Source organism: Gouania willdenowi, chromosome 14 (assembly GCF_900634775.1).
Source record: "Gouania willdenowi chromosome 14, fGouWil2.1, whole genome shotgun sequence".
Taxonomy (NCBI): domain Eukaryota; kingdom Metazoa; phylum Chordata; class Actinopteri; order Blenniiformes; family Gobiesocidae; genus Gouania; species Gouania willdenowi.
This window is the reverse complement of record NC_041057.1, coordinates 23,602,353-23,618,579: the sequence shown is the minus strand read 5'-3', so window position 1 is coordinate 23,618,579 and position 16,227 is coordinate 23,602,353. Positions and strand designations below refer to the sequence as shown.

Genomic DNA, 16,227 nt, shown 5'->3' with positions numbered 1-16,227 from the left:
TAAAGGATTATCTTATTTTATTTTATTTTTTTTAATGGGATAAATGGGTTTTAGGTCTTATCAAAAATGCTAAGTTATACTGAGTAACATATGGCCAGTTGCACTTTTAGAGTTAATAACTGATCACAGTCCTCTCTCCAGCGGCTCCCCTGTAAGTATTAATCACAGTGCGCTACACCTGTGATTAATCAGCAACAGTCCCTTCCCTGAATCACATCTCACACACAACCCCTCTCTACCGTGCTAACCCCCCACCACACTGATAAACAATGTCAGAAGGAGGAATGGGGAAGATCCAGCACAAATTTTGGATTCCGTAACCAGAACAAGTTTTACACCACCTGCTGGTGACTTTGCACCTCTAAACTTGTAATATAATAATAATAATAATCATCGTCATCATCATCATCATCATCATCATCATCATTATAATATAAAGTAAAATTGCTTGTGTTAGCATGGATATCTAGTTCAGGTGAACAAAAAAAATCCAATTAAACCTTTCCTCAAACAATGAATGTACCTGCAGCCTTTAGTGTTCATAATAACCATTTCTGTTTCCTAATTTTCATGCATGTTATAAATAATTGGTGATAAAGCTCTCTTCTTGTTTATCTTACGTAATGAGGAAAAAAGGCATATAAAATTACATTTACATTTTTTTGAACCAGTTTATTTTTCTTTTTTCACAATTCTCATGGTTTCTGTGTCAAATTGAAAGTACCTTGACCTCAAAAGCTGTGACTTGATTTATTTTTTGGACTTGAAAGCTTATGTTATTTCTACTTTTGAGATATTCATTTTAATATATCATTCTGAATCCAAAAACAATTTTTTGTGAAATGAAGTGTATATGGCTGTGACGGTCTTAAGGTGCTGTGACATGTGATTATGATGTGTTGTAGGCTGTGATTGCCTGGAATAGTCATATGTCACCCAGATAAAGCAGTTATAAAAGATAAGAGGATGAATAAAACAAAATGATGGGTGAGTGAGGGTTGTAAATGAGGATTTATTACAGATTTGTTCCAGGCTTTTGGTGTTGTGTGTTTACATTTCAGGCAAACAGAGACAGGCGAACATTAACAGAACAGAGAAACCTGGCTTCATCTGTTGGAACCTGAAGGAACCTGGTGTTAGTTTATATGTTGTGAACAATCTTAAAAGTTTGGCCCACTTACAGTTTTTCTCAGTCGCGTTGGTACAAAAATCAGAAACCAATTTTTCATTTCTTTAAACAACAGTCTCACCCCCTCAACATTTATGCATTAGTTCATTGCACAAGTCTTTACATGCAAAATGGTTGAACATGTTTGTCATAACATATCAAGCATATTAAATTTCCATTTCATTTCTTTTTCTAAATCTGTCTGAATTGCTGGTGTTCCAGGTGAATCTGTTCAGCTAATGATTAACCAGTAAATACACTCCATATGTGTGTCCCCCAACTTTGTCCTCAATCATTCAGACCTTTAATCAACATTACACTACAGCAGTTTTTAGGCCGTGCTACCGGACTCAAAACGCCACTCACTTTGTTCTTCTTCCTTTTGTTGTGTACACTAGTTAAAATTGCTACTCCTTTGTTATTCGTGAACGGATCAGGCTGAAATTTGTTACGTATAATCTATGGATGTGTACCATCGACGCTCAGAGCCCGATTTTTGATTTTCGGCCCCAAAAGAAAAAAAAAATGTTAGTCAATTTCCCATTTATTTGTAAATGAAAAATGACAACGGTTGGTGGAACCAAATCATTGGCACATATCAATATATAAATAGGGCCCATTACACCGTACGTGTCACGGGGTGCCAGGGGGTTCCCGAGGGCCCCATTTTTTAAATGACTACTCCTCCGTTAGTTCTTGTTAGATCGGAATGCAGTTTGGTATGAAAACTCTATGAATGAATATGATGAGGTGCTCGGAGCCCTTTTTTTGAAATGGGGCCCGGTGGCCCATCCCCCATTTCCGGTAATTTTCAAATTAATGGGAACATATTGTGTGATATATCGTTTCAAAGGTAATTCAACTTAGATTGCGATTATATATCGCACAATTTGATTTGTTTTTCCTGGTGGAACAGAGTCATGACTGAATTCTCGGGAACGTGGTACGTGCTATTCGACTTGGAAATGTTCCACGGACCCGGCCATAGTTCATCTGAACTTGTTCTTAAGCTAATTGTCCTTTTATGTTCACATTTCTATCTTCATGTTTTTTTGTTTTATTTGTTCTTTTGTTGTGCTGTGTACTTATGTCTTTTCCTTTCTGTATCGCAATGACAGTCCATCAAATAATTACAGTACAAACAGTAAAAGAGTAAATGTGAATCTTAACCAGTCTCATGCAATTAATCATCCACATACACTACAAAGATGTAACTTACAATTTACATCAAAACTTTAGCCATAGTTTAAATCAGAACAACCCTCCGGGATACACTGTTGTATATGGACAACATGACTAAGCAATTTGACTGTCTTATCTCTACACAATGACACAAAGACTTTGTCATTCTGATTGCACGGACATGTTCATTGACACATATTTGGAATGTTATATCTTGATCATCTGTTACACCTGACGTAACTCTTTAAGTCTTGCATCCACACACCTTAGATAGATAGATAGATATAGATAGATAGTTGGATAAATGGATGATTAGACATTACACCAGAGATGTATTGTAGAAGACATTGTGTTGCATATGGGTCACACAGTGAATAACTAGTAACAACAGTTAAAAAGTACTGTAATAAATTATAAAATCAGTTAAGTACAGAACACAAAATAGGCACACATCATTGCATGAAACTTTATGTGCCTTATTATAATTGTTTTTACACTAGATTTTCAGTCAAATTTAGTCTGCATTACAAATTTATCTAAAAGCTTTGTTTTGAATGTAATTAAGTGAAAGGTAGGTAATGATCGAGAATTATAATTTATCCATCCATTATTAAGCCTTTCTGCTGACACAAAATATAAAGTTTTCTGAAGGCAGGGGATCAATCAAACAAAATGTCCTTTTCACCATATATTTTAAGGAGTTGGTATGGCTTTTGCTTATCCAATGTAAATAAATTGTATAGCTTTTCAAGCATTCCATTTGTTTTTATTATGTTTCCTTCCTGATCCATGATACAAGCAACATCCCTTTCTCTATTGTATTTCTAGTTTCCAACAAACACAGACTTACTTTGGAGCAGTAATTATTATTGTTGACAAAAAATATTCGTCATAGTTTTTGTCAACTTCATTTGACAATAACTAGACTATGACGAATTAAAAAAAAAAAAATACATGTGGAATAAAACTACATCAAAATGTATTGATATTTTCATTGACTAATAGAATTGAAACTATAACTTTGTCACATGGGAGGAAATACAATCAAAAATCATGTGAACATGTGGTCTTACGGATTGATTATGTGAAATATATCTGTTTGTATTTACAAACATTAAAAACATACAATATCAGGTTGATCAATGGTAATTGAAGCTTTAAAAAATGCGTAAACTCTCATGCTTTATATTTTATTCAACTATATATGCAACAGATTTAGTTGACTAAAATCTTAATCTCATTTAGTTGACTGAAACTCAACTATAACTGAAATAAATAAACTAAATTGCATTTTAGTCAAAGGACTATGACTAAAATGAATTAAAATTTGCTGTCAAAATTACGGCTGCAATAGAAGAACCTGCTGATAAAATATCTAATACCTCTGGACCTGGTAAAGTAGACAGACCTAAATCTAAGATAACCCTTGGCCTTACAGTAACATAATAAAGGAACGTGCCAAAACAAGGTCACTGTGTTTTTATATTGTAGGCCTACATGTTCTTCTACATGAACACTATGATTAGTGTTGGCAGGATGCCCAATGCAAACAATGTGTGTGTGCGTGTGTGTGTGTGTGAGCGGACTTTCTGACAGCCACGCCTGTTTTGATCATCTTGTGCTGTGGGCAGGGGCCGCATTAAGGGGAAGGGCTATGATCAAGTCAGCAAGATACCACGAATACAAAGATACGGAACTGTCAATGTAATGTTCCGATCACGCTGTCTATGTTTATCCAGAGCTTGTACATTGCGTCGCGTCATTTTATTTTGAAGGCCCCTTTAGCGGAAGTGTGTTGAACACAGTTGTCTTCCTTTATAAAGATTTTTTCCACTCTCCATTTTGAAGGAGTAAACAGAGAAGTCGTTAGGGACAGAAATACAGTTCGACATTGGTTTAGTTAAAAGGAAATAAACTCTTTAGCCAGTTGAAATCATTTCGAGGAGTTGGATAGCGGCTTGTTTCTATCGGTAAAATGGGAAACTGCCACACCGTCGGACCGAACGAAGCCCTGGTGGTCTCAGGTAACGTTTACGATTCCCGGACGACATGCACTGCTCGGGGCGCTAGAGCTAGAAAACGATGTGCTCTTTCAACACGGTTTTAAGACTGTTTATATTAGGTTTAAGAAGGATTAACATAATTTGTCCTTAGGCAAAGAGCAGTTTGGAGTATAACATTACAAAATGGGTTGTTGAAATGTAATCACTGATTTAATGTAATGGTGGACCGCGCCTCCCACCATCATCACACTACCACTGTCAGTGGGACTCATCTCTCCATCAACCAGGGCTCGCTTTGCTAACAAACCCATTCAAACTTAACATTATTTACTCCTGGTACACGAAGACCATTTAAAATAAATACGTTCAAATGTTATTACCTCTTTTCTAACAATTTGACAATTTATTTTTATTTATTTTATTTTTTTTTTTTTACTAGAATGCAATTATTTCAATCATAGTCTAGTTTCAGTCAACTAAAATACATTAAGATTTCAGTCGACTAAATCTGTTACAGATATATATATCAACCTGATATGGGTTTTTATTCATGTTTTTAAATACACACAGACAGGTTTGATGTGATCAGTGCGTCACATCACATGATCCATGTGACGAAATTATAGTTTATTTTTTATTAGTCGAGGAAAATGTCATTATCAATATACATATATTGATCTAGTTTTCATTCATTCAAAATTGTCGAGTAGTTATTTTCACACTAAAAATGTAGTTGACAAAAAGTACGAGGACAATATTTAGTGAACAAAATGAACACTAACTGGACCTATCTATTCTGTGCATGGACTTTGCACAACATGTTTTTAAAACGTCAAACTAGAACAGCATAAACATCTAAAAGATGTAAAAATACATGCTCTTTTTCAACAATATTATATTAGCATGTCTACATTCTCTGGCAGAAATGAGACCTGTGACTGATGTAGCAGGGATTGAAAGAGATACACAAAAAGCTTTGCCTTGCACAACATAAACAGAAAAAAATAAATAAATATATATATATATATATATATATGTGTGTGTGTGTGTATAAGCGATTTTATTTTTGGTCATTTTCGGCTGATTTCGCTACACTATTGTGAAACAGTAACTGTGTTTTACATCTCTCTCAACACACACAGGTTACAGCTTTGTGTTTTTCCATTACGGACAAACTTGTGATCCTGATTTCATGATGAGTTCATTCTACATTGTGAAATCAAATCATTTTGTTGTGTGATGCAACAATAAGTTAATATTGCCGCACTTATTACTACAAAATGTGTTTTTCAACATGCTTGCAAAAACGATAGTTTGGGCATCCAATATTTTGTTTGAAGTGTCTATAGTTCCGGACCTCAGACAAATCGGACTATTGTTCTTGCACTTTCTGTGCGCATGTGCAATTCCGTCACTACCGGACTTTTTCTGTGCCTGTGTTAACACCGTGTTAGAATAGCCGAGTGGTCTAAGGCGCTAGACTTATGGACGTTTCCTTCCGCTGATGAGGGTTCGAATTCCACTTCTGACATTTAGTATTTTTTTTTTTTCCATTTTAACATATTTGACACAGGAAAAACCACTTTTAAAAATACATATACGAAAAAAACAGAAACATTTTAGTGTATTTCTTGGGTTAGGGCTAAAATATAACTGATGAAACTATAGCTCGAAAGACGCTTGTCTGGCAGTTACAGAGCTACCAGCATTCAGCTTACTGCGCGTGCGTACAGGAAGTGCCGGAACTATAGTCAGGATTGTCTGAGGTCTGGGTTCGGACCAGCCTATTTTGTTTATAATACTGGCTATTAAACTTCCCGAAATCATACCAAACGTGCTAAATTTTGTTAATAGGGTCAACTACCGTTATTAATTCAACAGTTTATATGCTTCAAAGATTACTCAACTAAACCAGGATGGTTACACTGAAATCATGTTAAAATAGCCATACTGCTAGGTAGGGATGTAACGATTAATCGTAAGGCAGTTAAAAATCGATTCATAGGTACCACGGTTCACATCGATGCTCTGAAAATTGAATCGCAGTACTTTTTTTAAACAGCAGAGGGCGCTATATATGTATCCTTCCAGAAGCGGACGTGACGGGCGGAATCTGCTACTACTTTCTTTCTGGCCGCCATTTACTGTTAAACATTCTCATAAATGATTCTTTACTCCTTTAGCACCGAAAGAATATCTATAATATTACGTGAATATCTGTAAAAGTCACGTTTTTCTATTAGCCTTGTCTGCTAGCATAGCTTCTCTTCTTCACTGGTGGAATATCTGCATGCCAACCGACCATTGGGTTACCAGCGCCCTCTGCTGGTCCCAACAAATATCTGACGTAAATACAGTAAAATGACTGTTTTCTTTTTTTTTTTTAAAAGTCCAATTGTTAAGGCAAAAAATACATTTTCAGTTGCACTTTTAAAAAGAAAAATAACTATTATGTAGTTTTGAATTGTTTACTATAGAACCAGAATTTAAATTAATGGGCTTCTTCTTCATTTGTATTATTCCTTTATTTATTTCATTCAAGATTTATTTTTAGTTAAATTGCATTGTTTTGAATAGTTTATCAAAGGATTCTTTTGACAATGAAAAATAAAAGGAAAATAGTACAGTATTTTCCCCAAAAAAATAAAGGAATATTTTTCAGTCATCATTTGTCAACATTCCCATTTTGTAAAATAAATCGGGAGAAAATCGTATCGTGAACCCAGTATCATGAATAGAATCGTATCGGGAGTTGAGTGAATCGTTACATCCCTACTGCTAGGACCTCGGCCACTCGTTTAATGGGAAAAATACCATGGAAACCTTTCATTACTGCTAATCAGTGAATCACACTTACGCTGTGATTGTTGATAATTCTGGTAAAAACCAGGTAAAATGATCACCAGTTCACCTAATACACCATCAGTCTTTGAACCAGTGTATTTTCAGATTTGAATGCAATCATAATAATCTGAACCACCTGTTTGTCACAATACATTAAAAACACACTTCAGATGAAGCTATGCATTCATTTTTAATTGATTAGAATTTTTAGGGATGCACGAAAAGAAAATTGTTGGCCGAAACCGAAAATGGGAAAACCAAGGTCGAAAACTGAAACACAAAAAGAGATTATTATGCAATTTTTTTCGTACCATTGCATTTATGGGTATAAATGTGTATTAACCTCACTAAAATTAATACATTGCAATTTCGGCCGAAAACCGAAAAAAGCTCTTTTGGCCCACCAAATTTTTGGTGCATCACTAGGATTTATGTTTTTACTCGTCTCTTGCATGTGCATAAAACGCTTCTCTTTCACTGTGGACTGAATACTGTTTGGAATCCCAGCTATGTCGCTAGTAAACCAGTGAAGCTAAAAATGTAGCCCTGACTATTTCTATGACTTCTCAGCAAAGCCAACACTGGATATTAATTATTTAGTAAAAGCCTGCAGGGCTCTACACTAACTTTTCCAGTGGTGGCACAGCATAGAATTTAGTCGCACCCCTTTTTTTTTAAAGGGGGGGGTACAGCATAGCCACTCACTCGCCCATACCCACTGGCGTACCGTAGTTTTGTATGAAGTAAAGATTGACAAAGACTTGACTCAGATTTTAGTTACAATATTAAGTTTTTCTGCAACAAACAGTGGCTGAAATAACAGGTATATAATTATATCATTTTAAAAGAAGACTTAACAAAAAAAAATTAAATAACAGCAAAGCATAACAACAAGTTACATGTAAGGACGTCCCGATCCGATATTGATGTCGGATATCGGTCCGATATCAGCCAGAAAACGAATATCGGATTTTATTGGTCTGCATCTAAAATCACCGATATAGGTGCTCCGATATATATATATATATATATATATATATATATATATATATATATATATATATATATATATATATTTGGATAGAACTTATATCCATAGATGACTGTGGTTCACACTCCAACAAAATAGGTGGCGGCAATGCAGCAATAAGCCTTTACACTCTCGCTCAGATCCCACATGATCACAACAACGTATGCGCGGCGCTACTGGGAGAAGGAGAAGTGATGTCGGCCGTGTAGGAATATTTTAACATAAACTCGAACAAAGACGTTGCAGCTGAGTGCAACACAAGTTTCCCGTGGTGGCACAGAACCTGCAAAGTTTAATACGACCAACCTCATTGCGCATTTGAAACAGCATGAGGATTTTTGCAAGACCCCCGTGGCGAAGAAAAAACAAACCTCTGGCTCCTTCACTCAACCAACGCTGGCCAAAGCATTTGCAATGCGTGACAAACTCCCACGGTACAGCAAAAAGGCACTGGCTATAACAGAAAAGATAGCCCAGTTTGTTGTGCTCGATGACCAGCCCCTGTCGGTGGTGAGTAATGTTGGGTTTAAAGTTTAAACGCTTAATTGAGCACCTCGAGCCTCGCTACATTATTCGTAGCCGTCACTACCTTGTTGACAAAACGATACCCCAGATGCATAAATAAGTTAAAAAGTGTATTGCCGCACATGTGGAGAAAGCTAAAGTTGTTTGCTTCACCACCGACATCTGGAGCTCAGACCATCGACCACTGTCCTTATTGAGTTTGACTGTGCACTGGGTAGACGCTGACTTTACATTGCAGAGAGCGGTGTTACATGCACGTGAGATCAGAGGTTCACACACTGCTGATGCAATCACGAATGCCATGGAGGAGTTGTTGCGTGACTGGAAGATTGACAAAAATAAGGTCCATGTCGTTTTAAGAGTCAATGCTGCTAATGTGAGAGAGGCTTTAGATCAGCTGGGTGTGCCAAGCTTAGGATGTTTTGCACACAGTCTTCAGCTTGTAGTCCATGAAGAGGTTTGTCACAGCGAGCTGTAAGTGATGCACTAGCCAACGGGAGAAAAATAGTGGGCCACTTATTGGCTTTATTTAGGTTATTTTTCAGGGTCTTATAATTTATTTTTGTATTCATTTTATTAAATTGTAGAATACTGCAGATATTATATGTTTTAGGTTAACATTGATGAATAATAAATGGGTCAGTTTTTCTCATACCTACTGTTGCTGACTATTGTTCTCTGTTGGAGTGACATCACTTAATCAAGCTTTTGCTAACATTTCATACTACAAAATAAGTAATTATTTTTTTATTTTATTAAAGAATAAAAATAAATAAATAATTAAAGTATGTATGATTCATGCTAATATCGGAACAATATCGGTATCGGCCGATATGCAAGGCTGCAATATTGGAATCATATCAAAAATGAAAAAGTTGTTTTTTTATTTTGCAGAAAGGCTGTACTTGAATTAAGTTAACAGTAGCATAACCAACTTAGCATCTGCATTGCTTCACCCCATGGAATTAAATTCAGAAGGTCCAGCTCTTATAGTGGGGTCTCCTAACCCTCTTCCCCTGGTCAGGGGTCTGCAACCTTTACTATACAAGGAACCATTTAACCTAATCTCAACTGGATTAAAGTCCTCCTAGAGCCAAAAAATACCTTTTCAATGAAGAAAATACAGTGAATTAAATTCTATACAGTTAAAATTATATAGAATAATGTTTGATTTAATTTAATTTGATTTATATTCATCATGTAAATGGAAACTTAAAAATAGTTTGAAATAAAATAAAATAAAATGACATCAAGAAATAAAACAGTATCTTCCATCTTCAAATTTTTACACATCTCACTTTACGTGAACGCAATGTTATATAAAGAAGATTTTTTTAGTTAATGTATTTGAAAGGCTACAAAAAGTAACTTGAATTTGATAACACATGATCATGTGATCAACACATGCTAATTACTCATTTCTTGCCACACATAAAGCATTAATATTTAACCTGCACATTGGTGGTTAAATGAATTTGTCCCCACACAATTAAAATCTCTATTTTCTTCCGGAATAGTGTTTTTGTTGGTTTAATTATCTTACCAGGAATTTAAAACATAAGATTAGTCACAGATGCAGGAAAGTTGATGGTCTGTAGATGTTGTAGGAGGTGAAGTAGGAAGGTGCTGAGTCATTGCACAACGTGATTTATTTTAGGTTAACAAATTGTTATGTCTTGATTTTATTTGTCATTAATCATTAATAGCCTCTGTAAAAAAATAACTGTTTATTTCAATAGTTATTTTTAAAGCTATAGGGAGCCATTGCAAAAGAGTCAAAGGACCACATTAGGCCCCAGAGCTGCAGGTTACAGACCCCTGCTCTGAGAGAACCACATCATAGTCCATCAGTTCTGGCCCCTCCATGATGATTCTGATGAATGTTAACAGTAAAAAAACAATTTAAAGGTTTTTGGACTGAACAAACAATAAGATTGCACGTTAAGTACAATGATTGCTTTAAATCTGGACAATTATGTGGAAATACTTCCTTCATTGTGAGCTACACTCCATCCCTGTTCAGCCTAATTTAGATTTATATCAGTATATATTACATTCTGTATATACAATATCATTGATATATATATAGTTACTGTTCAAAACAGGAAATAGCATTTTCAGAAGAGCTACTGAATGTAAGGTTGTTGTGTGTCAGTGTTGGAGCAGGCTATCATCACTAGGAATTTGCTAGTTGGAGATTGTGTGTTGGTAAAGTTAGTCCAGCTGTTCTGTGGCTCAGTCATCATGGGACAGCTGGGAATGTTGCGCCCAACACTCCAGATTAAATTATCAGACTGAGGCCAATGAAAGTGTCACCAGACTTAAAGGCACACCGTAGACTTTAAGACCTAAAGAGTTAACCCAAATTAGTTATTTTAAATGATTCCTTCGGCCAATATACAGCGCTTGACAGTATCAATGCTCCGAGCGGAGCTTCCCTCTTGAAATACCGACCATGTAAGTTTGGTGAAATGGACCGTCTTTCACAGGTTATGTGACCTGGAGGATGCCTGGAGAAGTTTCACTTTACGGCAGTCACGTGACCACAGGCTTGGATATACATAGTTCCCATGTGACGTCACAACATATGGGCATTTCCCAACCCGGCGCTATTGCTGTGGGTAGCTGCAACGAGTTTAGCCTCTGTTCACAGTCAAAAGAGCACAATATGTTGCTTTTGTGTTTGGTTAATGGTGCACTAATCACCGTTGTCGACCCCCTTCGCCGGGGGTCAGAGGGGACTGGCAACCCGGCATGCCGGGGAAGCTGGCCCGCCTGACTGTTTGTTGATTTTTGCAACAGTGCTGCGGCGCTTGTGGCCACTAGGGCTGCTTGCGTGAAAGCTACTGGTCTAGTGCCCCTAGTGGCCAAAAGTTTGTGTGCCTTTAATGTTCTGGGCTTTTTTTTTCTTTTTAAATCAAACTTCACATGATGTTTAGTTGTTTACAGAATTTTTGTTTTGTTTTTAAACAAGTTTTAGCAATTACATTTTCCTCCAGTGTTCTGTAAAAAAATTTTCATTGAGTTTTTTTAAAAAAGTGTGTTGTGGAGAAGAGTGGCAACATTGTAGGAAGTAACCTAAATAGTGAGTTACTGATAGCTGATTTCTAAAACTGGAGCCTCTGATTTTCTATGGAGCATGTGTGGTTTCAACTATCCAGGTTTTGTAAATAATTTAAATCATATAAAATGTGAAATTAATAACAGTAGTTGAGTCTATTACTGTATTCAGTTTGTTGCGATTTGGGGAAATTTGAATAGCCAGTAAAATCATTCAAAATAGGAAAGCGTAAAATGACGTGGGCATGAATAGGGAATCTGGGAAATTTTGAAACAGAAAATCAGAGGCCCTAAAAACCTCTTCACTGTTCTGGTTTTAAATCACTGTTTACTTTACTGTGTGTTCAGGTCAAACAGTAGTCCAAACTGTTATCCAGTTGCATAGAAGCTTTAAACATAAAGTGCCTGAATGTGGCTGTCAATCGTTAAATGAAAGATACGTCTTCTCATGTGACATCCGTCCCATCTGTGTTGCTCCAAAGGTGGCTGCTGTGGTTCAGATCAGAAGACGTATGTTATTGGAGGCTGGTCTTGGGCCTGGTGGCTCATCTCTGACATACAAAGGTAAGATCTGTCTCCTTTCACTGATTAACCGGAGAACTATGCTTGAATTCATCCACTGAGTTTTTATATTTTATTGATGCCTGTTCCTGCAAACAAAAGGTCTTCCAAACATTTAAACTAATTAAGGTTTGAAAGGGTTATCCATCAGAGTACTGCAGTGAGATTAATTACACTGAAAAGGAGATGTGATGGCCAACCAGACTCTCCTTTATTTATACAATATATGAGCTTGGAATTGATGTTACTGTTAGTTTAATTTCATTTTGTCCCATTTAAAGCTTTCATATTTTTAATGATAGTCGGTTAAGTGTAAGTGTAAAAATGTTTATATATACAGTATATATATATATATATATATATATATATATATATACACAAAATGATATTACCTCAGACAGAAACAGATGTACACTGCTCACTCGTGGAGTTTTTTCATGGTGACAAAATTAGATTCTTTTGCAATATTTATTTTACCTAAATACTGTGAACTTCATTTATAGCTTCAATCAATACTAACAACTAACTTTGGCAAGTGTGAAAACACAATTTGTTAAAAACTCATCAGAAAATTGCTGGATTTCATTGATGACACCAGAAAAACAAGTTAGCATGTGAAATGAAACATTATTATTAATAATAATAATAATAATAATAATAATAATAATAATAAAAAACACACAATATAAGAGAAAACTGATTTGGTTTGCCCTCCAAAAATATCTTTTAAATCAAAAGTTGTTATTTGACTTTTAGATAGTGATAAATCTCTCCAGCACTCTGAATACCAAGGTTTTCATGCTAACCAACTTCTATGTTGCTAACTTGCTTTGCTTTAACTAGTGTTGGACTAATGCTGCTCCAGCTGTATCATATCTTCTTGTTGCCATTTAAGGGCTGCTTCCTCTCTGCAGTATCTAGGAAACATAATGTAGACAGTTAAAACATCTTGTTAGCATGTATCTGTACTTTAAGGGAAAAGGCTCCAGCATTTCATTCGATTCTTTTTTTTTTTTTTATTCCCCACTTTAGTAATGTGTAGTTTAGTTGACATCTTTGATGTAGTGATTTGACGATCTCAACAGCAGAGATGCTCTTTTGGCTGCCCTCGCTAATGATCCCATCTGCTAAAAGCTCTGCCCATGAACCAGTAAGGCTTCAGCATTGTATGGAAGGGAGGGAGGGAGTGAGGCCTTTTGGTCGAGATGCAATAATCATGTTAAAGCGATACGCAAGCCATCACATGAATCCACTTTAGATGATGAGTCTAAATCATGTTATATAATAACGCTAAGTAATAAAACTGCTTTACTAATTTGTGTAAAAAAAAATCTTTTGGGGCTTTAAACACTAAATATTTCCCTTGCCCTATGTGAATGACGCCATTTTGGAGATTCCAGTCATTCAGCGTTCGTGTGTCATGTTGTCATCAATCTAACTTTTTGTATTCCTAAGAAGAACCAGAAAATTGTGGTGGATTTTGATATTGCATGAATGGAGCACTTAAGTAATCACTACATCACAGCAAACATGTCAACCATTTACTAGCATGCACTTAAAGTACTGTTTATTGCATATGCAGCTTTGAAACCGCCTCTTTCTCTAATTTCCTACTGGTAGAGGTTTCATAGCTTTTCAGTTGAGTCTTTGTCATTTGGGTTGAGGATCCCTTTAATGTCTAAGCCTATGACTCAGATGTTTTCCGTAGAAAGAGAGCTGTTTTTGTAGCATACGTTGCAATAACTCCAGTCAGTGTCAATATGGAAAAAAGGTTTTTATATTTCTGTTTAATGGGTACCTGTACTTTAATTTAAACAGAAAGCTGTATCAAAAGATCATATACTACAAGGTTTAATTGAGTAACTTTTTTTAAAAGTCTGTTGTGTTTCATGTGTAAATAGCGCAGCTGATTGCTCACAATAATGGCTTAATACAAGTCAGAAGTAGCTTCAACACACACACACATCCTTGTGTTATCCGTAAATAAAGAAAGCCATATTACAGAAAATGTAGAAAGAACACAACACAAGCGTAAATAAAGGGGTAAATCAAAGAAATCAGGTAGGCTTTGCCTCCCCATGTAACCTTCATTCCTTTTGTAGCCTTAAAGGGGACATATTATGCTATTTTTCACCCATCTCCAATTGTACTAAGAACCCCAAAAACAAAGTATTTAAGGTTTATTTTCCCAACTGCGCCTATTTTCCAGAGTTTTAGCCCTCTGAAAAGTCACTTTTTGAGCAGTTTTGAAATCGGGTCATTTTGGGGCCTATTTATGCATATTCATATCTCGCTCTTTTACAGGGTGATCAGTGATCACCAGAGCAATTTTATTTTTGCTTTCCACACACTTATTGTTTTCAGCCAAAAAACTCCACATTACAGTAAAACACTTGGCTATTTAAGAAACTATTGTTATTTTGAGTCCGTCTCAGCGCGTCAGGGTCTGTGCATCTCAGCAGCAGCAGTCATTCAAACTCTAACCGGAGTGTTAAGCTACTATGTCACTTTCTCCTCCATTGTCCGTCTAACTACAGGAATAGTGCATCTAAGGTGATGATCATTTGTGTTCTCCAACCGCTGCGTTGGATTGCATCACAAACACATCAGATCAGCGAAACGAGGCAATATAACAGGTTTGCCAGTGTGCCGAACCGCAAGAGCGGAGTACACCTCCGCGTGAAGAAATAGCGTGGAGGCGTGGCACCGGCAGCTGGAAAGTTTTGTATTTAGTTCTATTGGTAGCCATCACTCCTTCACTAGCGAGAAAAACAATGGTGGACTTTCTCAGAAGTTTTCATCAGGGGGTGGAGTCCATAGGTGGAGTTACCAGCGGAGGAGAGGGCATTTTCTTTCTCTAAGGTTTTGTTATGTCACAAACCCTGCAAATTTGAAACTGAGCAATTTTCTGTGTTGTAAGACTTACACCAACCACAAACAAACAACTGTCTGGTTTCATTTCACATTTTCAGTGCTGGTAGACACTAAAGTTGTAATAAAAAAAAAACTGCAAAAGTGGATTTTTCATAATATGTCCCCTTTAATGGTATTCGGTGTGTTGTCATTACTTTTGATTTTTTTTTGTTCCTAATGTAGAATAATCAAGCAATAATTACGTAACAGAGACCCAATGATCAATGAGAAACTAGGAATAGCATGATGACGTTTCCACATCAGTGTATTACTTATTAAACCTATGCCAGATCAGCAGAACAGGAGGTCTGAGCATGTCTTCTGCCCTCTCTGTCTTCCATCTTCCTCTTGGCCTTGGTGACTGACATTCCTAACAGTGTTGTCCAACTTAACTGTTCTGCCTCTACTATTCCCACTGCCTGCCTGCCTGCAAAGAATGTCTCTGGAGGTTATGACCATCCTCTGTCGCTGTGAGAATATCGAAACTTCGGAGGGTGTTCCCCTGGATGTTACAGGGGTTGCTCAGGTAAAGCATTCAAAAGGACCACACCCCTAAAAAGAAAACCAACGGCTGCTGCTCAAAGCTGAAGGAAAGTGGTTGAACTATCTGTTCAACTGTGTCTGTGTGTTCTCATCTTCTTTTTTCTCCAGTCACAGAGGGAGGCAGTCTCCTAATACAATCATGGCTTTACCTGTTATACTGAGCTCTAAGACATCTTTGGCAACGGGGCTCCTAAATGAGTGCAGTAGGGATGCAATCCCAATGATCATTAAAAAATCTGACTTTTAAAAAGCACAGTCAAAGCACCTAAAATCCAAAGACCTTTGAACTGTGTATTGCACTTCATTTTGCTCTGTTGTTAGTGATCTGGAGTCCTTGGGTGAATGGTTTCACTTTGTCTGGTTTTGGTTTCTTGGTTCTGTTCATTCCCTTCATTTGC

At 36.5% G+C, this 16,227-nt stretch overlaps 1 protein-coding gene across 3 annotated transcripts in view; it reads left to right on the top strand.

Annotated features, from left to right (window-relative positions):
* The first annotated feature begins 4,171 nt into the window (after window positions 1-4,171).
* LOC114475385 (flotillin-2a) overlaps window positions 4,172-16,227 on the top strand; it is a 32,721-nt gene continuing 20,665 nt past the window's right edge. The window contains exons 1-3 of one of the 3 annotated variants that reach the window (XM_028466132.1): window positions 4,172-4,374; window positions 12,295-12,376; window positions 15,722-15,812. In XM_028466132.1, the coding sequence (XP_028321933.1) occupies window positions 4,326-4,374; window positions 12,295-12,376; window positions 15,722-15,812 (222 nt within the window). In that variant the 5' untranslated portion in view covers window positions 4,172-4,325. The remainder of the gene's footprint in view (window positions 4,375-12,294; window positions 12,377-15,721; window positions 15,813-16,227) is intronic. The other 2 variants (XM_028466131.1, XM_028466133.1) reach the window with 2 other exon arrangements.